Genomic DNA, 25262 nt, shown 5'->3' on the forward strand with positions numbered 1-25262 from the left:
AATCAACACAGTGTAAAAGAAGAAATGGATGAGCGAAATCCCCCCACCCCCATTTAGGAAAAGGGGAGAGGGAGGGCAGGAGGGATGGACTGAGCTTGCAGAAGGAGGGGGGTGGGGAAAGGTTGGTTATGTTATTATTACAATAGAACCACAAATAGGCTACAGGCACATGCGCACCTATTAACATGCACATTCATGCACAAATAGAACTGAGGCACAAAAAAAACACCCAAACACAAACACAGACTACAGATAAAAACTGAAAAATAAAGTCACATGATTGAAAGGAAATGGTGTAGGTGTGTCATTACTAGATTATTAAGGAAGCACTGAACAACATCTCAGGGTATAATGACAAAGCTGGTTGTAGATTAACTGCTCAAAGAAGTTTACCGCAAACCAACTGTGAGCAAGTAGCAGATACACGCAACAAAATTCATGAAGGCCCTCAAATCTGATGAACGCGGTAAGATCTCTTTATGTTTCTGTTTGTAGAGAGCTTTTGGCAATACTGGGTCCATTGCCATTTTGACTAATCTTAAATCTTTCCCTTAAAAATATATGTCACATTACAAGTTGACTAAATAGCTGGGCTGAATTCAACAGTGCAATATATGTTTGTGTAGTGCTGTTGCAGAGTGAAAACCTAAAAACCTAAATTATTTTGTATACTGTTTGTTTTAGTGAAATTACTCAATTTTAATGTCCCTGACAATCTCTATGATCATAATATTGCCTTTATATTAAGGCTGTCCTAAAGTTTTCATAAATTATAAATGTACAGTATAATAGCTGCTGGGTGTAATATAAACTGTATCAAGAATAAAGATAGACTTTACAGGAAACAAAAGGAAGTACCAGAGCCACAAAATGCAGCTAACTTGAGATGTAATTTCCAAGCTTTTGAGAATAGAGGATATTAACCTGGATACATCAGTCCGAATAATGGCACATTGTCAGTAACAAGGTGGGGGAACCATAGTTTTTGTTTTTTTTTACCTAATTTACCATACCATTGGCCCGTCTATATTATCTCACACAATGCAGGAGACTCCGAGACCTTAGCGCGTCACTAGCATCTCTTCAAATTAGTCGGGACGCTCCTCCTTTAGCAGGGCGGGGTATTTAAACCAGGATATACTATGGAGCCAAATTAGGGTCAATCAGGGCCGGGGTGGATAATCTGGTGAATCGGGAGAATTCCCGGTGGGCCTCTTCACTTTTTGGCCGATCGAGGATTTTTTTGTTGTTGACATTTGTCTCTAGTCTATCTTCTCTTAAAGTAAGTTACACACGTTCTGCATTCTGAACCGGGAGTTCTCCCCTCCCAAATAGAGTTGGTTGGGTCTATAGCCCGTCTTTCTCAGATGGACTACTGATAGTTGGGCGGGGCGGCCCTACAGTAACGATACGCGTCAGGGAGGATGGATGGGAGCAGGGCCGGAATGATGTCATCACTAGACAAGGTTTTACCAAATGGCTATGTTTATTTTACATAAAGCTCAAAAACTATTTAGCGCTCAAATAATGGCCAAAAATGTTTGCTCGCGCGCTGTGCGCTCTCACATTAAGTGTGGAAGTTCCTATCTTGCAACATATCAAACCCAACGTCTGGCTCCGTGCCTGATTAACAGTCGGATCGTTAAGCAGTCTCAAAAATTGTATAAATATAAAAAATAATACGATCCCTTTCTGTAATTATGATACCCCCCAGAAAAGTTCACTGACTGACAGGTGCCCCAAAAAATTGAAAAACTAATAGAAATGATCAAAAATATATAAATACAGACGTGTACAAAATTGTTGGTACCCTCAGTCAATGAAAGAAAAACTCACAATTTTCACAGAAAAAACTTTAATCTGACAAAAGTAATAATAAATAAAAATTCTATGAATGTTAACCAATGAAAGTCAGACATTGCTATTCAACCATGCTTCAACGGAATTATTTAAAAAAATAAACTCATGGAACAGGCCTAGACAAAAATGATGGTACCCCTAACTTAATATTTTGTTGCACAACCTTTTGAGGCAATCACTGCAATCAGACGATTCCTGTAACTGTCAATGAGACTTCTGCACCTCTCAGCAGGTATTTTGGCCCACTCCTCATGAGCAAACTGCTCCAGTTGTTTCCGGTTTGAAGGGTGTCTTTTCCAGACTGCATGTTTCAGCTCCTTCCAAAGATGCTCAATAGGATTGAGGTCAGGGCTCATAGAAGGCCACTTTAGAATAGTCCAATGTTTTCCTCTTAGCCATTCTTGGGTGTTTTTAGCTGTATGTTTTGGGTCATTGTCCTGTTGCAAGACCCATGACCTGCGACTGAGACCAAGCTTTCTGACACTGGCCTGCACATTTCTCTCTAGAATCCCTTGATAGTCTTCAGATTTCATTGTACCCTGCACAGATTCAAGACACCCTGTGTCAGATGCAGCAAAGCAGCCCCAGAACATAACAGAGCCTCCTCCATGTTTCACAGTAGGGACAGTGTTCTTTTCTTGATATGCTTCATTTTTCCTTCTGTGAACATAGAGCTGATGGGCCTTGGCAAAAAGTTCAATTTTTATCTCATCTGTCCATAGGACATTCTCCCAGAAGCTTTGTGGCTTGTCAACATGTAGTTTGGCATATTCCCGTCTAGCTTTTTTATGATTTGTTTTCAACAATGGTGTCCTCCTTGGTCGTCTCCCATGTAGTCCACTTTGGCTCAAACAACGACGGATGGTGCGATCTGACACTGATGTTCCTTGAGCATGAAGTTCACCTTGGATCTCTTTGGAAGTCTTTCTGGGCTCTTTTGTTACCATTCGGATTATCCGTCTCTTTGATTTTTCATCAATTTTCCTCCTGCGGCCACGTCCGGGGGGGTTGGCTACAGTCCCATGGATCTGAAATTTCTGAATAATATGTGCAACTGTAGTCACAGGAACATCTAGCTGCTTGGAGATGGTCTTATAGCCTTTACCTTTATCATGCTTGTCTATAATTTTCTTTCTAATCTCCTGAGACAACTCTTTCCTTCGCTTCTTCTGGTCCATGTTGAGTGTGGTGCAGACCATGTCACCAGACAACACAGTGACTACCTGGAGGCCTATATATAGGCCCACTGATTGATTACAAGATAGTAGACACATGTGATGCTAATTAGTGGACACAACTTGAATTAACATGTCCCTTTGGTCACGTTATTTCAGTCTTTTATAGGGGTACCATCATTTTTGTCTAGGCCTGTTCCATGAGTTTATTTTTTTAAATAATTCGGTTGAAGCATGGTTGAAAAGCAATGTCTGACTTTCATTTGTTAACATTCATAGAATTTTTTTTTATTATTACTTTTGTCAGATAAACGTTTTTTCTGTGACCATTGTGAGTTTTTCTTTCATTGACCGAGGGGTACCAACAATTTTGTCCACGTCTGTATATATTTTATTTTTCATGGGGCCCAAAATTCCTGGCGGCGCCCCTGAACATGACACCCATCAGGCAATCAGCGCATATTCCGCCCTCAAGCTTAATTTGCGCGCCTCTAAAAGAACAATGGGCTCACCACTTCTATTTCGCGTGCCATATATAGCCAAATCCCTGTTTTGCGTGCAATTTATACGCAAATTCCTCCCATTCATTTACAGAAAATTCGTCTGTATCACACGCAAAACTTCATGAACTCTTATCATTTTACGTAATCTCCCAGACTCAGATTTTACGAAGACCCCTAATCGATATTTGTCTCGAGTTATACCGAGTTAAATCAGAATAGACAAAATAAAAATCTCCATAATTTATCGCCATAATTGCCCACTCAGTATATCTACCGGTCCGTCCTTCCATAGCTGGCAAGAATCAGGCGGAGCTGGTTCTTTTAATTTTTTATTTATATATTTTTATTATTATCAGCAATTTGTCAAATGTCAAATACATTTGAGTTTACAAGATACACAAAGTAAATACAAAAAACAACATTTACATTAAGAGTAAACATGTATCAATAAACATTTTATCAACCAAAATGATTGCTAAGGGATATAAAAGTTTATATATATATATTTAAATGAGTACAGATTGTTACTGTTTTAATTGCCTTTTGTTTAAGAGATTTTTTTATTGAAAAAATATATTGTCTGATTCAAAGCAATATAGCAAGGTTTTCTTCCCATGAATTTCCTTCTATGAATATGATATTTGGCCATAATAAGAAGAAGTTTAATCATATATACACAGATGTTTTTCCTGGAACCATCTGATAGCCCAAACAGTACATCCTTCCAAAACAAACAAAAAAACATCAACCCCAATATTTTCAGTAACAAACTTATAAATGTTCTTGGGCAAGGCACGTCACCCTACTTGCCTCGGGGGGAATGTCCCTGTACTTACTGTAAGTTGCTCTGGATAAGAGTTTCTGCTAAATGAGTAAATGTACAAAAATTTTACCAAAATCATTTTACAATTGGACAATCCCAGAATAAATGCACAACCGTTTCTTCACATTTATTACAAAAACCGTTGTAATAAAAACATTCTACAATATCATTGACAAAACGATTCCAGTAAGAAATAACATAAGACATCGTAGTTATATCTCTCTGAAGCAAAGTTCGAATAGATCCATTATTATTTCTACCAATATCGGAGAAGCAGGTTTTGCCTATGGGGAGTCTGCTACAAGATTATGCATATTGGGCCAATGTTGGAGTTTAACCCTTGGCTGAGATTTAATTAAGGAGCATACAAATACCAGAGGGTAATGCTCCAAAGACTTTTGCATAATCCCCAGGTTTGACTGGTATCCTGTAGTTAGCGAGAAACTCTTCATTAGTGAAAGGACGACCCTTCTCATTAAATTATTGATCTACCAGCAAGATATTATTGCAGATCCAATTTTCCTAAAAGAGATATTTGTGTTCATATAAAATTTTCTCGTTATTCCAGATCAAATAGTTGTGAGGAGTAAAATTGTGTTTGTATATTAAAGACCATGCCAAAAAAGCCTGTCAATGATACGCAGATAGTTTTAAGGGAATTTTGTCAATGTCATAGTCACAAACAAGAATAAAGTTTAGCCACCAAGATTAGACAACACACAAAGAGGTATTATATTCCAAACTGAAGAAGGGCAACCATTATTTTTTGCCAATTTAACTTAAAAGTATAATTTAAAGTATAAAAATCCAATATGTTTAGTCCGCCATTTTCATAGGAATCCATAAGAACAGTCTTTCTTATTTAATGTGTCTTATTTTTCCAGATTAAATAGAATATCAATTTGTCTATCTCCTTTAGTAGCTTATTATCACAACACCCTTCAGTGTTTGTACACAACATAGCCGACTCTACAGCTAACAGCAAGAGAAACATTGAGATTGGTCTTCTTCCAATGTGTTTATGTGTCATTCACCAGGGCAAAACATGACAGAGTTGAGGATTGTGCTGGTTGGAAAGACGGGAGTTGGCAAGAGTGCAGTAGGGAACACCATCCTGGGGAGAAAGGCTTTCGAATCCAAATTAGCAGCCTCATCTGTGACATCACAATGTATTAAGCAAAAAGGAGAGGTGAAAGAGATGGAAGTAGCAGTGGTCGACACTCCAGGTGTGTTTGACACCATCGAAAGGGAAAAAGCAATGACAGAGTTAATGAAGTGCATCAGTTTCTCTGCTCCTGGTCCTCATGTGTTCCTGGTGGTAATCCAGCTGGGTAGATTCACACAGGAGGAACAAGAAACTGTGAAAATCATTCAGACCACCTTTGGTGAAGAGGCACAAAATTACACAATGGTGTTGTTTACCCATGGCGACCTGCTCCAAAATGATTCCATAGAGGACTTTGTGAAGAACAGTCAAGAGCTTAGGAATTTCCTTGACAAATGTCAGGGAGGATACCACGTCTTCAACAACAAAGAGGAGAATCCCTCTCCGGTTCAGGTCACCCAGCTACTGGAGAAGATAAAGCACATGGTCAGGAAGAACAAAGGAAGCCACTACACCAACGAAATGTTCCAAGAGGCTGAGAGAGCGATACAAGAGGGGAAAGAAAAGATTTTGACAGAGAATGAAGAGCAGAGAAATGGAGAAATGGAGAAATTGACACAACAATTTGAAGGCGAGATTCTAAAGAAGCAGCAAGAGGAGCTTCAGAAGAAACATGAGGCAGAGGCTCGAGAGAAGGCAGAGAGAGACAATGCATTTATCCGTATTTGTAAGATTGTAGCAGGAGGTGTTGTAGGTGTTGGGATTGCAGGGGGAACAGGAGCTTTCATTGGGCAGCAGATAGGTAGAACAGTCGGTGCAGCTGCAGGAGCAGTAGCTGGGCCTGCAGGAGTAGTAGCAGGGGCAGCTGTAGGGACAGCTGTAGGGGCAGCTATTGGAACTGCTGCTGTAGCTGCTGTGGTTTCTATTTCTGATAAATGTAAGGTCATGTGAGTTGTGTAATATTCAACATGAAGTCATATCATGAGTATATCTGTCTATGTTTGGTAATTAATCATGACATTGAAGTTAGTCTTATTGTTTGTCATTTCTCCATTTTATGTAATTGAACTGCACATTTCTACTGTATGCATGTTTTGTAATGATCTATACAAGTAATATAAAAGTATAAGTGATTTCACATTTAATTCACTAAGCCGACAATTTTATTCCAAGCTAAATTCAAGTAGTTAATGTACAAAATGAATAATTATTGTGTCCTTTTTGTCAGTTTTTGCCATTGTAGCTTTTGAACTGTACATTTATACTGTATGTATTGTTTCTCAATCAATAACATATTATTTTCTGTTAATACTTGATCAACAGATTGTTCTAATAAAAAAATATACAGTGACAACTCCCCCATAGCCATCTATGCTAACAGTACAAACTCCTCTCTTGTCAAACCCCTTTCTTTTCAGAGTACAACAATGGCAGTACACAATTGTTGGTGCTTGTTGGTCTTGAGAGAGTGGGCAAGAGTGCATCAGGAAACACCCTCCTGGGGAGAAACGAGTTTAAGGCTGGGGCCACTTTCAAGCCCCTCACTCTGAGGAGTGAGAGCAGACAGGCTGAGGTGTGTGGAGGCAGACTGACTGTTGTGGACACTCCTGGCCTCATGAACAGTTGTCTGTCTGAAGAGGAAATGAGAGAGGAGATGGAGAGAGCCTTGTCACTGTGTGCCCCAGGTCCCCATGCCTTCCTCCTGGTCATCCAGCTGGGACGGTTCACAGAGCAAGAGAGGAAAGTGATGGAGGCACTGCAGGAGATGATGGGTACCAATGTCAGGGACCACACCATGGTTCTCTTTACTTATGGTGACAAACTTCAAGAAACAAACATAGAACATTTCATTAATCAGGACAAAAACTTAAAGAAACTGGTTCAGCAATGTCAAGAGCGTTACCATGTGTTCAATAATAACATTGATGATACTACACAGGTCAGAGAGCTTCTAGACAAGATAAAGAAGTTGAGTGGAAATGATGGTCAACATTATTATGTGAAAAACAAACCTAGAGAAGACAATTTATTGACAAAGGCTCCGGAGACGGCAGAGAGAAACAATGCATACAGCCATGGCAGTACAATTGGAGTAACTGTAGGGGGTGCTGTAGGATTAGCAGTTGGTCTGATAGCAGGGGCAGTGGCTGTGCCAATAGGGCCAGCAGTCGGGGCAGCAATAGGGACAGCAGTAGGGGCAGCAGTAGGGGCAGCAGTAGAGGCAGCATCAGGGGCAGTGATAGGGGTTGTTGCAGGGTCAGCTACTGGAGCTGCTACTGGAGCTGCTACTGGAGCTTTTATTTAATGAATGTGTCTGATTAATGTACGGCCATGTGAGTTGTGTAACAATCAACATTAATATATCTGTCTATGTTTGTTAATTCATGAGGACATTGAAGTGTTTGTTTTATTGTTTGCCATTTCTCCATTTCATGTAATTGAACTGCACATTTCTACTACATGCATGTTTTCTAATGATTTATACAAGTAATATAAAAGTATAAGAGATTTCACATGTAATTCATTACGTAAACTGACACTTTTATTCAAAGCAACATTCAAGTGGTGCATATAGAAATGAATGATTATTGTGTCCATTATTGTTTTTGCCATTGCTGCATTGTCATGTAATTGAACTGTATATTTACACTTTATGTATTGTATTTCAATCAATAACATCTTATTTTCTGTAACTTGTTCAACAGATTCTTATAATAAAAAAATATACAGTGACAACTCCTCCATAGCCATCTATTCTAACTTTTGTAAACCCCCTTTTTTGCAGAGACACAGAGCAAATATATGGGGCAGTGCATTGGGAGCATTGGGAGCAATTATATGAGGTGTGTTGGATTTGTAGGAGGTGGGCCAGGAGGGGCTGCTGCAGGGGCAGCTTCTGGAGCTACTATGATTGATCTTTCTGACAGGCTGAGGTGTGTGGAGGCAGACTGACTGTTGTGGACACTTTAGTCCTCCCAAACAGTCATAACACATTAACAGCATGTGTATAACAGCAATAATAACATAACAGACAACACTACACAGGTCAGAGAGTGGAAAGGATGGTCAACATTACTATGTGAAAAACACACCTAGACAAAACCATTTCTGGACAAAGTCAATTGTCAAAAGTCTGATTGTTGTTGCCACTTTAATGTTATCGGTCCGTGACCGTGAATATATTTCCTTATCCCGTCAAAATGGGACAAGCAGGGTCCGTGTACCTGGTTTCTGTTGTTTTTATATTTTGATAATGGAAAAACCATATAACACAAATGGTATGACGAGCCATTTACTTGTTTGTTCCTAAATATTACATAAACTCAGACAAAGAAGCACACTCTCCCACACACACAGACCACTGATGAAACTGAAAGTAAATTCTGTACAGAGTTCTCTGAAGTCACATGATTGAAAGGAAATTGTGTAGATGTGTCATTTCCCTTTTGTATCTTCTCCTGCCATTTAACAGTGAGAATAACAAGAATCAATAAATCTACGTGGCCCTGAGAGCAAAACCCCACCACTATACAGAGTACATCCCCCAAATAAACACTCTCCACATAATTTGATAAATCTTTCCCGAACATATGAACACACGTCCCTCGAAGTAAACTCCACCCAAATAGGATGACATGCTCCCCTAATGCTACTCCCTGACCCCCAAATACAAAGTTACGCTCCCCCAAATGTGAAACTAAGTTACATTAACTCACAAAGGAAAGGGTAGGTACAACACTTTTGTCAAACAGATATAAGATACAGATGGTTACTTTATAAGTACACTGGGTAAGGTAATACACAGGGTAAGATTTCTTTATGCTTTTGTTTGCAGAGAGCTTTTGGCAATTCTGGGTCCAGAAAATAAATAGCCATTTTACAGTTTTTCTCAATTGCTTAAACACATTTATTGAAATTATGTCTCCTTTTTTTTAAACACTAATCCATAACTTCTCACCCAATTACCCAAACTTACTATTTTCAGGTCCAAATGAAGCTCTCCACTCAAAACCATTAAATCCTGCCCAAAAAAACAACTTTGCCCTCACACATGACACACAAGCCCTCAAAAACACACAAACTACAACATAGTCTTACACACCGGTGAGAAATTCAAAACAATACTACAAAAACCGATAATAAGCTATGTTGCTTGGGGCTCTCCCCCGCAAAAACCTTTTCACATGATGAACACAACAAATGTAAACCTTTGTAAAAATGTTATTCGTTAATGTACTGTACCAAACAACAACAATAATATTCTGCCCCAGCATCCCGTCTTTGGTCTGGGTCAGGCCAGAGAATCTCGTAAACATCACAGGCTATATTGGCCCTAGCCAGGCAGCAGGGGTAAAATCCTCTTGCATGGAACAAGGAGGCAAAGCCATGGTGGTATCAGTTGTCTGACGACCCGCCTCCATGCCAAACCATTTATACAACACAGTTCTCCATAGTAATTGGTCCATACACAATCATCATACAGACATGCAGTTGTCTCATGTCTCTTCATTGGCTAACTCCCCTGCATATATCTTGCCCGTGTGTGCGTGTGCGTGCGTGTCTTGGAGTTTCCCTCTGCCAGACTTACTGATCAAGTTTATGGCATCCTCAGGTAAGATAACGGTCTGCATGTTTACATAAGCTTGGTGATGCCTAGAGTTTGCCTAGAGTTCACTTGTGATGGAGAAAGTGTTTTGTCCGTCTCTTCATAAACGGAGTGACTAAGTTGAGTTCTGGATTTTATCAATCTGCAGATTGGAAGAGAAAACCAGACATCTGACAATAAATGACAACACAACACCAGGCTTAGGTCTCAATCATGGCCGTGCATATAGTGACGTTCCCTCCTCGTTGGCAAGGGACATTCACAATAACTCAACGGACAATTACGTTCCTCCACCTCCTCCTCCACCTCTTCATCTTCCTCCTACTCTTCCTCTTCCTTCACTCCCTACTGCCCTTCCTTCTCCTCCTCTCTGGTGTCCTCAACCTTTTCCTTCACGTCTCTCTGGATCCATTGTTCCAAAACTGAATGAACTGACTCTGGCCCTTTAATCTATCTATTGAAGGTTCTGATTAGTATGTGATCAATATTGACTCTTAGTGTTTCCACCTGGGTAATTGTGTGCTCATTGTGCTCAAGCTGTAGTGACTTGAGTGAACAATATTGAATGCTAGTGATTTCTAATTGACCACATGGTGTACACAGTAAACATATTAAAGAAGTAAACAACGTCCACAGCAGTGTATTTTTCATTTTTGTTTTTTTTACTGTAAAAAAAATAAATAATAATAAGCAACATTATGCCAGGAAGACAAGGGGGAAAAACTGTTTTGACAATTACCATATGCTTATGTTTACCCTATCTCAAGATCCATTCAATATCTAAAATATTAGCCTTTTAGATTTCTTTAATTTATTTCGGATGATTCATACGCAAATGTTTTATCAGCGGCAATGTTGTGTATTGTTTTGGGTCCTTTCCATCACGGGACAAATAGGCATTCGACTAGAATCGCCTTTTTTGACTGAAAGTAGCCCTAGCAGTAGCTACTGCCAAACAACACTTTTTCCATTTTCACTTTCTCTCAGCCTACTGTATTGAACGGTCCACCTACGTAAACACCTTCCCGTAAGCAACGGCTAAGTCATTATGTCGATCAGCGTAGTGCGCGTAGTTCAGGCGTAGGGTTCGGGTTCGGTGGAAAAACATTGTATTCGTCCGAATCCAAAACCGAATCCTGTGCATCCATAGAAATGCGCTGAGGCAGGAACAAACCATGCCGATACAGAGGGGTGGTCGGTCAATATGGATGTTTACTTTTTGGTCAATAGGGATATTTAACTTTTATTGCCATACACAAGCAAAAACAAGGAGATCATTAATTGTATTATTATATTTTAAATATATATATATACTCAATGATGATGGTTTATATGATATAGTATCAGTTAATTTCAGATTAGTTTTTACCCATTTTCTGAATCGTCCGAACTTTTCCCCCCTTTACGGCGCCCCTGGTCACAGCCCCTCAAAACCCAAAGGGTCCTCCCCTGCATGCCAGTTTTGAGACTTAGTCACTGACACTGACACTCTCATCCAGACAACAGTAACAGGCAGAACTTTGTTATTAGACAGCATCAGACCCAAAAGAAAACGAGTAAGTAGTATCTGTTTGTTAAACTAATACAACTTTGGTTTATCTTGCAAAGGATCTGCGTCTAGTTTTATAGCAATTGTGTTATTTTTGTGATTACAGAATGCCTTTTCCTATTCTTGGGGCTATTGGTGCGTTTGTTGGTGCGGCTGCGACTAGTACTGGAATCGGGGTGGCCATTGTATGAATAGGTTTATTTTTTCTGGGAAAAAAATTGTAGGCCTATGGGTTATTCTAATACAAATATCACACAAGCTTCAATATTAAGTTATTGTGTCTCATATATCCATTCTCACAGGATAACTCGATTCACCATAACACCCATGTGGCAAATGCGTCCAATGAAGTTCTTCTGATTCAAATCAACGGGCCAGATGGAACCGTCGCTGAACAGCAAGTCAAGCCAGGAGACGTCGTAAATTTCGGCACTATAAAAGGCCAAGTTCAAATAACTGTCTATAAAGCAGACAAGCCAGATTCATATGAGGTCAGGAGGGAACTGCCCTCTGACATCAGCGTTCTCGTCAGAGAAGACAATGGGCACCTTCAAATTGTACGGGTGAAATATGGCACACTTTGGAAGGAAGATGAGTAAAATGTACAAAGCTATGTAAGCTTTAATGATTCCTAATGACTCATTCAGGCTGTGACTGACGACCTGTATGATAAAAGGATTAAGCACAGCAGTTTGACGTTATATTTTAGCCACCTTTACTAACTTGCTTTGAAAGTAATGAGACATGTAATTGAAGGTGTTTGACACCAAATTTAATTTTGCTTATCAGTTCAATTTAATTAGTAGTTTATTTACAATCGTCGACCATTTCAAATGTTTTTTTTTTCTTCCTTTCAAATATGCCTAAAATAGGAATTAAAGTTGAAAAAAAACTATGAATGTTGTCTTAGTCGTGTGAAAATATGCACATAGGTGTGACAGAGAATGTTTAGTAATATTTACTAATGATTGTGCCAATGCTGGTAAAAAATTTTTTACTGCTTGTTTCACACAGAGGCTTGAACCTGAAAGTTTGAAACCTCACAAAGTTTACATTTTGATAAGATTGCCTCCATAGTTGAGGAGGGAAAACAAAATAAATGAACAAGGGCATCAAGAAAGCTGTACACTCTGACTGCTTCACTCCTTCGGCACACACACACGTTTGATGTTGTTTGGATGAGCGCTTTGAGATCCCTAAAAAACTACTACTAACACTGTTCATTCCTTCAAAAGACACTTACATTTGGTTACAACAATGCTTTGCTGTATCTTAGCCCTAACCATTTTGCAACACAAGTTCATTACATTGTAAAAATGTGTTTTAGTTAGTAATAGCCTAATGTACTTGCATTTTTTTGTAAGACAAGATGAGATTTTAGAATAGTGTCTATCTGAAGTTGCTTAAGGTATTGCCAAAAAGAGTGATTGAGTTGACAAATATGTGTAAGCCACTGAGCATTTGGTTCAGAAAATGGGAATTCATGTTTTAGCAATTGTGAAAAATCTAAGTAAAACTGACAACCGTTTAACCTAGAGGACCCTTGATGGTGAAATTGAAACTGGAGCCAACAAACTTTGAGAGTTTATTACCAATGATCAAACACACACGCACATACACACACCCTCAGTGGGTTATACATAACACATTTGTCATTTTTCAGCTTTTAAAAACACCCACTGTGCAGCACTCCTCACCCCTCCTATTCCTTCTCCTTGTGGAGCATTTCTACAAGGGCATTGGCTGTTGTGCCAATGACCATCAAACACCTTTGCCCTCTCATTGGGCGACATGCACTAACACCCGGCCCAATCCTCTGTCCTTTATTCTTGACTGGTCAAGCCGTCAGTCTAAAGCACTGCCCTGAAAATTGTCTGAATATCTTGCAAAAACTAAATTACCGAATAGAAATAAAAATATAAAAAGGCTGTTAAAAGACTTTTCAGCTGCTTATCTCATTGGTTAGACCATGAACCAATAGGAACATAGTGATGATCGATCTTTCACACTAATTGGCTGCAACAAGCATCTGATCCTAGCACTGTTCTCTGATTGGTCCAGCTATTCAAAGGCCGACAGATGTCAAACAGGGGCGCTTGATTATTTTCATAAGGACCCTAGGTGGACAGTTTGAACATACTCAACCATTGTTTCGTCAACTCCACCCAGGCAGTGCACCAGGAGAATTTAATCAAATATACCTCATATCAGCTTTCACAAACATGAACATTTCTCATAAAGGTAAACATTGTACAAGAAGATCATTTTGAAGTGGTTATTGTCTATCCAAATGCTACATCTGCCTTTATGAAATGCCTTGATTCCCATTGGCTGTATCAGCTAATTACCCCATCCTCACTTTGGTGAAACTGAAGAACTCAGCCTTTTATTTCACCTGTGCAGCCGTCATGTACAATTAAGTAAGAACTTTCTATAGTTTGAAGGACTCAACACAACCCTTTTATTCGGCCCATAAAAAAACTTGATCTCATCAAGAGCCATATTTATATATAAATCCATATAAAATAACAATTTTAAAAATTAAATAAGTCAAATAAAAATACAACAATAACAAGAATTTTCCCTTGATTTCCAAGGCTCAGAGTTTGTCTAGAAAAGGCTGCTTCTGACTGCTATCTTGTCCCATAGTCAGATTTCAGCATTTTCCATTCTGATTGGTCAAATGACAATGACAGCGAGGTCCTTAGCCATCACAGTGGTCCATAGTGGCTAGTGCATGCTGCAACGTCCCTTATAATGCCACATAGTGAAACTCCCCATCTCCTAACCATTTTATTTTTGTACAGACAAAGAATCAATACACTTCATGAAATCTACATTGTTCTTCTTTGAACAGGTTTGACTTTCTTTCTTCTGCAAATCCAGTCTTTTTGAGCCCATCTATTGGTGGATTGTCAGATAATCCAGCCTCTCTAGGGATATGATTGGCTGGCTGGGTCACCCACCTGATGAAGGTGGGTGTTCAGTGTTCTCACCTGTGGTTGGCTGACCAGCCTGTCAGTCAGCTCGATGGCTCCTTGAGGAGCAGGAGTCTAAAATCACAGTTTCTCTCTTCCTCCTCATCCCTCTTTCCAAGTGTCTCTACATCACATCCTCCTGCATGTCCCTCCATCCATCCATTCATCTCTGCGGCCATTGGTCTGAGCGGCCACGCCTATCTCAAACTGAAATCTCATAGGTCGTCCCTCCGACGCCAGTCACCTTCTTCACCCCGCCCCCTGTCTTGTGGGCGGGGCTCTGTGTGGCCGCTGCGCTGGGATAGGCCTGTCCAGGCCGGGTGGACACGCTGATTGGGTGAGAGGGGGAGGAAGGAGTGGAGGAGGCAGGGGATTGGGAGAGGGAAGACCTGGGCTGTCCATTGGTCCGGCTGAAAGACTTCATCTGAATCTCATCCCTATCAGAAATAAAGAGATGAAAGAAAATGAGAGAAGAGAGAGAAAAAATCCACACCGACTACACCAATTGCACATCAATCACACCATTCAAACAATTATAATAAATTTAAGACCCTAAATGGCCATCTGAGTGTGTGTTCATGCAGGGACAACCTGGGCAGACAACTGGACCATCCTTCTCTAACACGAGGAGGGGGGTGACATGTTTACAGGTGATGGGGGAAGGGCAGGTCATACAAAAGCAGTCATTATGGTCACAGCAGTCCAAACCATGCAGGGGCCTGTCACCTAATCTACACGCGTGCATGCACACACACACACACACGCACCACACACACACACACACACACAGTCAATGTGCAAACAACTAAAGCGACACAGAACAAGACACATGATAACACAGCAGAAACACAAACGAGAGCACGGAGTGGAGGAACGAGATGAAGAACAAGAAAAAGGAGAAGGCAGCACTCACAGGAGTCTGGGAGGAGGAAGAGGAGGAGGAGGAAGAGGAGGCAATCAGGCAGTAGCAGTCAGCAGGTGACAAGGAGCGATACTCACTTAGGGGCCTGGATCCCTCCTCCTCCTCCCCCCATCCCTCCTCCTCCCCCCTGCCCTGCCGAGGCCGAGGCTTTGTGGACCAGGCGGTACTGCATCTCTGCAGCCGCCGCGCTGGAGTAGGACAGCGACTTGCCCAGGGGAGGGGGGTGGGGGCCGCGGGGGGGGTGGGTGGAGGGCGCCAGAGGCGTGTCCGTGGAGCGTGTGCGGTACGGGTAGTGGTGGGGGGCCCCCGACTCGGAGAAGACGGGGGGCGGGAGAAGCGGGGGGGGCGGGAGCTGTGTCCGCTGCTGCTATGGTGATGGTGGTGATGGTGGTGGTGGTGGTGGTGGGGGATACCACCGGGGGGCAGGGGGGCGGAGGAAGAGGGTGGGGGCTGGTGGGGGTGGCGGTGGTGGTGGTGGGAGGCCTCGTGGAGGAGGCGTTCCCTCTCTGGGGGAGGAGGGGGAGGGGAGGAGGAGGAGGAAGAGCGGTGAAGGTAGTGGGCGGAACGCTGGGGGGAGCAGAGGAGGGCGGAGTTATTGTGGAGCTCCGCCTCCCTCTGCTGGGTGATCTGAGCTGAGAGGTAGGGAGAGCTGTAGCCCAGGGAGGGGGCGTGGCCTGGCGGGGCAGGCGTACGGGATCTCCCGGGGCTCAGCTCAGGGGCAGCCGACTCAAAATCTGGGCTGTCGGAGGGCGTGAGCAGGCTGTCGTACGATAGGCTGCCGTTCCGTGGAGGAGGGCTCTGATTGGCCAGGCTCTTGTAGCTTGTTGAGGTGGTTGCCTCGGAGACGTGGGTGGAGATGTGGGTGGAGCGAACGCTTGAGGAACGCGAGGCCACGCCCCCTCCGGCTAGAACAGTGGGGTCAGAGAAGGAGGGGTAGGACCGCCCCCCAAGGGAATAACCAGGGATACCTGGGGCTCCTCCCCCTCCTCCTCCCCCCCTGTCCCCCGGAGGAACGTCGAGGCTGGGCTCGGAGCGGAAGCCTGCCTGCTGACTGGTCTGGAGGAGGGAGGACGACTCCTTCAGACTCTCTCCTCGACTTATCTGGGGGGGAGGAGAGGAAGAGAGGGAGGGGCAAGGAAAGGGAGACACAGTCGTGTTATTGTTACACTTGACCGTTAAACCGTGGGGGGAGGTGCTGAACAGGACAGGTGAAAGCCAGGTAAGATTGCAGAGCACTCTCACAGGTCACCACTAAGCTATCGACAACACAGACCAGGAAACTGATGTTACTTGACTCTGGCTCCATCTAGCGTACATACAGGGAAACACAGCCTGGGAAGTATAACAGTCATATATCGCCCTCTAGTGGCCACATAGGGGAAGAGCAGAAACTGTGTACTACAATAGACAAAATAAAAGTAATCTACTAATAAAGTAAGGGGGGGGCTTTTCTGTCGGTTTGGGTCTGCACCCTAGGGGGGGTTTGAAAAATGACACAAAACAAAAGCAGTTGGATAGGCACACAGACTGAGGGGATGAGGTCGAAAGGAAAAGAAAGAAAATAAGGAGTGTGTGATGCACTTACTGATACTGATCAAGAGAAAGCCACTGAGTGACCAAATCAACATGGAGGACAGCCAATCAAGAGGAGAGACACAGACGCATTAACCAATCGGATGCAAACATAAATTAGAGCAAATCAAAACCAGAAAAAAAAATGCTAAATCACTTTCAAAGGATGTTGGTGTGTGTGTGTTGTGTTATAGTCTATATGTGAGTTATTATGAATGTGTGTATGATGGGAGGTTGTAGTTAGTGTGTGTGTTGATTACAGCATGTGTGTCTTTATTTGTGTGTCTGTAGCATGTGTGTTACCTGGTTGGCATAGGCGTGTGTGAGGGCGGTGTGGTTCTTTCCTGGGCTGCTATAGGTCGGTCTGTACTTGTACATGGTGGGAGTGGGCGGGGCTTTGTTCAGCAGACTACTCTCTGTGAAGAAGAGAACGAGAGAGAGACAGAGAGAGAGACAGACAGAGAGAGAGAGAGAGAGAGAGAGAGAGAGATAGAGAGCAGGGGTGGAGAGAATGTACAGAATTTATGTGTAAAATACCAGTAACACCTAATCCAGCATTTGTGTGTGTGTGTGTGTGTGTGTGTTTGTGTGTGCCGTAGCGTACCCTCGGTGTGTGCAGCGGTGCTCCTGCTCAGCCCAGGGTATCTGAGCTCAGGTTTGGGAGGGGGAGGGGGCTCCGCGTCACATGACTGGCTCTCCATCATCTCCAGACTACTCTTAGACTGGGAGGGGGGGGGGGGACAATATATTTATATATTAAATATTATGCAACAGACACAGAGGCTACTGGAGAGCATCAACAATGAGAGCAGTGGGGGGGGGGGGGGGGTATGACTAGAGTGTATGTGTCCTTGAGTATATCTATGAGGGGAACTTTGAGTATATATTATCTGTGTGTGAATGAGTGTGTCTGCATGAATCGACATGTTTTCTGTCTGGGTGTTTTTATGTGCCTGACTGTGTGTGTGTGTGTGTGTGTGTGTATCTTCTGTGTCCTCGTCTGTACCAATGTGTCTGTGCCTGATTGTTTGTATGTCTTTTCCGTGTGCGTGTACGAGTGTGTGTTTCTCTGTGTTCAGGTCTTTAGTGTGTCGTACCCGATGCAGGTCTCCTTGGATACCGTTGTCAAGCACCTTGGCGGCCAGCTGGTCTTCTGTGAGCTGTGGCCGCAGGAAGGGCGGCTGGACCGCCACAGTCTGGACACGCCTCTTCCTGCCCAGGTACCTGACACACAGGAAGCAGGAAGTGGAGGAGCAAGAGAAGGAAGGACATCAGAGATGACTGATTTAGGAACAGAGAAAAGGTAGAGAGAGAGAGAGAGAGATGGAGAGGTGCGTACCTGGGGGCCTGGGAACTGCAGAGAACGTGTGAGACGTTGTTCCAGCAGCCATTAGTGAAGGGGTTCACTCCTCCTCGGAACTTCCCCGTCACCTGAGAGAGAGAGAGAGAGAGAGAGAGAGAACGAAGGGAAAAAGAGGGAGGGGGAGAAAAGATATAAAAAAGAACAGAGAAAGAAAAAATAGAAGGAAAAAGAAGAAGAGAAAGAGAAAAGACAATGATGACTACATTCCTGGTTAAAAATGGCGTCTGTCAACAGCCAAAGACAACAACTAAAACAGGGGGGTTAGGGGAGGGAGGGGGGGAGGGATTATCCCCCTCCTGCTTGATTAGATTATGAGCTGTACATTTTCATTCAGGAAAAAAGGGAGAGGGAGGGAGGGAGGGAGGCCACAGGCAGGGGAGGGGGGAGGAGAGGCTGGTTATGTTATTATTATGTTAAGGATTAGAGGGCGGTGTAAAGATTAAACAGTTTGCCCTCCTGGCAATAGAAGCACAAACAGGCTACAGGCTCACACGCACACACTCTAACTCCCCCTCCACGTGCACGCGCACACACATATGGGAGTTAATAAATAAATAAATCTGACAAACACGGGGGGTTTACAGATGAGTTCCAATGAGAGGTTTTGGTCCAGAACGCGGGTTCTCTAAGGTTCTAGAGCAGGGTGCTACCTGTTCATTGGTGGTTCTCCCCCGGGCCACCAGTACAATGTGGAACCCAGTCAGACCGGCTACTGGGATGAAGAAGAGCCCAGCCACACACATCACCACCATACTGGGAGGAGAAGAAAGTCAAGGAGACACACACACAATGGTCATGATGCCGGTTGCATGACTGTACTCTGTACTCTGTACTCTGTACTCTGTACTCTGTACTCTGTACTCTCACACTCACACACACACACCTAATAACATGCACATTCATACACACAAAATCACACTCACTCTCTCCCACACACAAACTTTTAAACACACCCACTCACACACCCACACAAACAAACACAGATCACTCCCCGCCCCAGTACAAGGATACGTGACAGCAGAGTGGACGCGGTCCAGCTGCTGGGTGTGGTAGAGGATGAAGACCAGGCCGAAGCCAAACACAGCCATGATGTGAGCGGTGAGGGAGAGGAGGAACAGGAAGAAGTAGCGGTAGTTCCGTCTGCCGATGCAGTTGTTCACCCAGGGGCAGTGGTGATCAAAGTCCTGCAAGGAAGGAGGGGAGGGACTGTGTGAGGGTGTGTGAAAGTGTGCGTGTGACAGTACGTGAGTGTGTGTGTGTGCTCGCTGCCGTGAGAGTACATGCGCACGCGTGAGCGTGTGTTCTGAGTGCGCTTGGAGTGGTGACTGTGATAGTGTGTGTGAGAGTGTGTGTGTGTGTGTGTGTGTACGTGTGTCAATGTGTGTGTGTACCTCCACACAGTTGTCACACACGGAGCAGTGTGAGCAGCGCGGGGGTCTGTAGAAGCGGCAGGACGAGCACCACTTCATCCTGACCTGGATCCCTCTGATCTCCACCGTCTTGTAGAGAGGAGCGCGGAAATCATCCTCTTTATCCTCGTCCTCCTCCGCTGTGCGCGCACACACACACACACACACACACACACAGAGAATGAATGCATCACATTTACATGAAACCATGTTCCCTAAGGACACCTCTCCTTTGTCTCTGACACGCGCACACACGCTTTGCATATTCCATACATACACATGCCTTGTGTAAAGCTACCAAACAAACAAACACACACCTCTGGGGAAGATACCAGGGTCCATGAAGGTGGCCATGCAGAAGTTGGCCAGAACAAACAGGAAGATGACCCCGTTGTAGATTGGCACGGCAACCGAGAACTGCTCCGACAGCCACGGACACCTGTGTTGGGGGGGGGGGGGGGTGAAAGAGAGAAAAAAGAGTAGGGAAATGGGATGAAAAGCCAGTGACACGTGAGGAGGACAGGTGGAAGAAGAAAAGAGTGAGTTTACAATCAAAAAAGCTAAACCAGTTTTGTCATTATATCCTCGACGGTCGATCAGGACCCCAGCAGGAGTGGGGTACGGTGATAAAACTACCGACAGACAGGATGGCATCATCATGACAACCGTCTCTATTGACACAGGGACTCATTGCTGACTCACATATGTTGACCAGGTGTTTTGCCGGGGACAAGGGGCCAACACCCTGACATCCACAGACAGAGATGAACAAAACTGTACATTCAGCAAAGCACTATTTTTGATTGATTGGAGTGGAGGGAATTAACTAGACATGGACAGAGAAAGAGGGAGGATCAGAAAGAGATGGAAAAAGACAGGGAGGGAGCAGAGAACATAAATAGGAGAACAGACAGCGAAGAGAATGGAGAAAGAGAGAGAGGGGAGAGGTGGAGAGAGAGGGGGGAGAGAGAAAGAGAGGGGGGGTGGGGGGGAGAGAGAGAGGAGGTGGGGTGGGGGGAGAGAGAGGAGGTGGGAGAGAGAGAACAGAGGGATAGACAGTGCCACAGAGGATGACAAGGCTTTATTAAGGGTGACAGATGTTGGCCTATTTTCACTCTTTTTCAGCGTTTTAATCTGGAGAGGAGCAGGGAACTGACGGGTGGCTGTTCACGCACACACCAGAGGTGTCAGATTACGCTGACGTCTGGACAGGGGCTGGGGCTACAAAGTCACATCACACACCACATACACACCTCTGGGATACATTGACCAGTGCTCCATCGTGTGTGTATGTGTGTGACTGTGTTTGTGTGTAAGACAGTGTGTGTGTGGGGGACAGCGTATGTGTGTGAGACCGTGTGTGTGTGTGTGTGTGTGTGTGTGTGGGACAGCGTACAGTATGTGTGTGACAGTGTGTGTGTGTGTGTGGGACAGCGTACAGTATGTGTGTGACAGTGTGTGTGTGTGACAGTGTGCGTGACAGTGTGTGTGACAGTGTGTGTGTGTGTGACAGTGTGTGTGACAGTGTGTGTGTGTGACAGTGTGTGTGTGTGACAGTGTGTGTGACAGTGTGTGTGTGTGTGTCAGTGTGTGTGACAGTGTGTGTGTGTGTGTGGTTGTGACAGTGTGTGTGTGTGACAGTGTGTGACAGTGTGTGTGTGTGTGTGTCAGTGTGTGTGACAGTGTGTGTGTGTGACAGTGTGTGTGTGTGACAGTGTGTGACAGTGTGTGTGACAGTGTGTGTGTGTGACAGTGTGTGTGTGTACTCCAGCACCTATACTCACGTGAAGCAGAAGAACAGCGTGGTGGACCCCACCAGGAAAGCTGTTGCCGCGGAGACCGGCACGTAGCGGGAGGGGCGCAGCGGCCTGGAGGGGGGAGCGGCGTGGGGGGGCGAGGAGGAGGGGCCTCCCACACCCCCGCTCTTACTACCGCCTCCCGGCATCACCGAAGGTGGGGGGCGTCACCGAGGGAGGGGGTAAATACCCCCACCCAGGGGGGAGCAGGGGGGGGTTGTTGGGGGGGGGGGCGTGGGAGGGAAGGATGAGGGATTACCGCTAAAGAGGGGAGAGGGAGATTAAGAGAAAGGGAGCGAACGAGAGGAACGGAGGGGGTTAGAGAAGAGAGAGGAAGAGTCTTCGTCTGTGTCTGACTAGGAGCAGAGAGCACAACCTTCTCAACATGTTTGCCACAGAGAGAGAGAGAGAGAGAGAGGGAGAAGGGAAGAAGAGAGAGGGAGAGAGAGGGGAAGAGGAGAGGAGTCACTGTGTTCTCCAAGCTTGTCTACTCTGTGAGGTTGGAGGATGAAAATCCACTTGACCCGCTTGACATTGACCTGAGACTGTGTGGAACTGGGGAGGGGGTGGGGTGGTGGTAAGGAAGATACTCTCTGACAAAGCCAAGAGGCTTATGTACCCTCCTTCTAAAACCAGTGCTGTTCCACCAGAACAACAGGTAAACAGAAATCAATCTGTTTGTTTGGCGCCCACAACAAGCTCCAGGAAAAACAAGTCTTCAACTCTTTGTGCTATTAAGACTTCTTAAACTACCTTTGGGAAGTCTACACTAAAACATTGGATGGAAACAATTCAAAGTTTCTAAATACCTGTATGCACACAAAAAAAAAAAAGTCTTGTTGATAGTGCAACAAAACAACTCTTATATGGCTTGATGGGTTTGATTGTGAAAAAGTAAAATCTCTGACCCTTTGTTTATAAATAAATCAGTTTCTGGTCAAAACTATATTACTAATATTTGGTGTTTGACCATTTTCGTTTGATAAATGTGGGTTCCGCTTTGATTGATGTGTCGCACAAGTCTTGTTCAGAGGCATTCAGAGGAGGATGATTTGGACAGAGAGACAGAGACACAGAGAGACAGCTTGTCGTTTTGTCTCTCGGCTTCAGTCCTAGTTTGTGGAGGGTTGGGCTTCTCCCGTCCCACTCAAATGATGAAACGACCGAAGCAGCTTCAGGTTGGGAAGGATCAGAACCCGCTGGAGGATCAGTCAGAGTATGGCCTCTCTCTCGGAGGAGGTGGACACGCTGATGCTTCACAGGCAGACACACCCTGACCCTGTGGCGTCAGGCTCAGCAGAGGCGTGGCGTCAGGCTCAGCAGAGGCGTGGCGTCAGGCTCAGCAGAGGCGTGGCGTCAGGCTCAGCAGAGGCGTGGCGTCAGGCTCAGCAGAGGCGTGGCGTCAGGCTCAGCAGAGGCGTGGCGTCAGGCTCAGCAGAGGCGTGGCGTCAGGCTGGCACACAGCAGAGCTCTTCGATACAGGCGCATACCTGAGCCACACACACACACAGCTGGAGCAGGAGTCTGTAGGTGGTGCAGTTCAGGTGGGAGGTGTGATCCGGTTGTGTAGGGGGAGAAATCAGGACCTGGATTACGTCATCAAGGATTCAGATGAAGTCCGGTTGGAATAATATTCCAGCAGAGTTCCCGAGGGGTCCGCTTAAGGTTCCAAATAGATAACAACAGATATCAGGCCTTAGAACGTCCTGCAATTTCCATGTAAAAAGTGATTGAAAATAGTTCCACGTAAAAGAAAATAATGAAAGAAAATGTTAAAAGGTGTCTGCCCCTGAGAGTGAATGAGTGAGAGAGACCGTAGGCCCAGCTGTGTGAGCTGACGGAGAGGGGGAAGACGTTAAGGTCCTTTAGTTACATAAGCGTCTGGTCAGCAAGAAGCAGCAGTTCCAGTCCCCTGGTCCTCCCAGGGACATTCCTCTGCTTTCTTCCCCCAGCGGAGAGCACCGAGGCCGAGGCACACCCACGCAGACAACCCACTGGGGAACGCTGGTCTGGATCTCTGCTCAACTGGCTCCGGGAGGAGAGAAGTGAAAGAGAGAGAGAGAGAGACAGACAGAAGGTACTCTGCTATGTGTATGTGTGTATATGGCTGTATTTTTCCTCCAGGAGCAGGGTGAAGACAGGCCAGGGAAAATTCAACCTCTTGCTCTGAGTGTCCCAGATGGAGATCCCCCCTCTCTCTCTCTCTCTCTCTCTCTCTCTCTCTCTCTCTCTCTCTCTCTCTCTCTCTGTCTCCGCGTGTCTTCCAGACCCACCAGCACTGGCTCCACTAGTCTCTGTAAACTGAGGAGGAAGAGAGGAGAGAAGGAAGAGAAAGGAACAAGTTTGGTTTGACAAATCAAAGACAGGCCTTTTTCAAAGACATTCAAGCTGATATAACCAAGACAGCCTATAGCTCACAAGTTGATGAAGTAAAGTAGCTGCCGTTATCTCAACAACACGCACAAAACAACTCCAGGTGTGACAGACAAGGCACCCTGTAGTGTGTGCTGTGTGTGTAACTGTGTGAGCATGTTGGGACGACCCCGCCCCTTCTGGTTGCTGGGAGAGCTACTTGTCTTTGTCGGTGTCTTCGCATTACAGATGCTCCGAAGGTGTGGCCAGCTCGTTCGTTATTGGGATACCTGGGTCCGCTACTATAAGAGCACCACCCACGAATTTCATCTGAGATTCAGGGGGAGAGAGAGAGGTTGTGTGGAAACCTTGCTCTCTAACGCTCGTCTCGCGCCATGCTCATCGCTCCGTACCTACTGAGATACAACCTTCCATCTACTGCCCGAGCAGGCATACGTACCCCGACAGCCTTATTGATTCACTGGCTGCCCCATTTCACCGTAGTCTTGCCTGGTAGTATAACCCTAGTTGCTGAATAAAATCATACTGTTTGGCGTTAAACCCTGCGTGACTCTGTTATTTGGCATGCCTGTGAGCCGGGCATGACAATGTGCATGCACGGGTGATTTATTTTCAGTCCCTGTAAGGCTGTTTGAACACATCCAGAGAATCTAGCTGGGTGTGTGAGTCTGCCTGGCAGACATACAGTTAGCCCTCCAGGCTAAGAGGGACGAGAGAGAGACAGAGCAACAGAAAGAGAGACAGAGAGAGAGTGAGAGAGATATAGAAAGAGAGAGCGAGAGAGAGATATAGAAAGAGAGAGCGCGAGAGAGAGAGAGAGAGAGAGAGAGAGAGAGAGAGAGAGAGAGAGAGAGAGTGATTGAGAGAAACAGAGAGGTGAATGTTAGAGTCAAACGAAAACAGAATAACCAGAAGAGACAGTGCTCAATCACAACTACTTCCTGTAAATGACAGCCCCTCCCCCCTGGTTCCTGCACCTATCCATCTCTAAAATCAGTATTTGGATGGATGACTGTTGGCTGCTCAGTATATGGTCACACGCACGCGCACACACACACACACACTGAGTCACGAGAAGCTTCACCATGTCACCACTTCAATTATGGACTTTAAGAAAGATAGACAATCAAACTCAGATGTACTTTAGCCCATTATTAAGGTAAAACCTAACTCCAGATTCTACAAACACCTGATTACACCACACACACACAGGTGATAACACACACAC

At 44.7% G+C, this 25262-nt stretch overlaps 2 protein-coding genes and 1 long non-coding RNA gene across 4 annotated transcripts; 2 read left to right on the forward strand and 1 right to left on the reverse strand.

The window, feature by feature from the left end:
• Window positions 1–357: 357 nt before the first annotated feature.
• On the forward strand, window positions 358–8205 carry LOC146236836 (GTPase IMAP family member 9-like). Of its 2 annotated transcripts, none has more exons than XM_084686924.1 (2): window positions 358–466; window positions 6885–8205. In XM_084686924.1, exons 1-2 carry the CDS (start codon window positions 439–441, stop codon window positions 7769–7771), a joined length of 915 nt encoding a protein of 304 aa, XP_084543050.1. In that variant the 5' UTR covers window positions 358–438; the 3' UTR covers window positions 7772–8205. The 2 variants fall into 2 exon arrangements, with proteins under 2 accessions (XP_084543050.1, XP_084543049.1); XM_084686923.1 differs by lacking the exon at window positions 6885–8205 and adding an exon at window positions 5399–6869.
• Window positions 8206–11497: 3292 nt separating this feature from the next.
• Window positions 11498–12520, forward strand: LOC146236837 (uncharacterized). The gene is made up of 3 exons (XR_014740938.1): window positions 11498–11628; window positions 11728–11806; window positions 11924–12520. It is a non-coding gene; the product is annotated as an uncharacterized LOC146236837 (long non-coding RNA).
• A 673-nt stretch (window positions 12521–13193) lies between these two features.
• On the reverse strand, window positions 13194–21878 carry zdhhc5a (zDHHC palmitoyltransferase 5a). The gene is given in 12 exon segments (XM_084687120.1): window positions 13194–15036; window positions 15599–15819; window positions 15822–16622; window positions 17397–17509; window positions 17698–17815; window positions 18191–18317; window positions 18433–18524; window positions 19107–19209; window positions 19468–19640; window positions 19848–20005; window positions 20183–20304; window positions 21650–21878. Coding segments are annotated over 12 exon segments (2424 nt in total). The 5' UTR covers window positions 21811–21878; the 3' UTR covers window positions 13194–14801.
• Window positions 21879–25262: the final 3384 nt, after the last annotated feature.

Source organism: Hypomesus nipponensis, chromosome 22 (assembly GCF_054491055.1).
Source record: "Hypomesus nipponensis isolate SF chromosome 22, ASM5449105v1, whole genome shotgun sequence".
NCBI lineage: Eukaryota > Metazoa > Chordata > Actinopteri > Osmeriformes > Osmeridae > Hypomesus > Hypomesus nipponensis.

Coding starts and splice junctions, on each gene's coding strand:
- LOC146236836 (XM_084686923.1), top strand. CDS start 439: ATGAAGGCCCTCAAATCTGATGAACGCG. Junction 467..5,398: donor CCTCAAATCTGATGAACGCG/GTAAGATCTCTT, acceptor GTCATTCACCAG/GGCAAAACATGACAGAGTTG.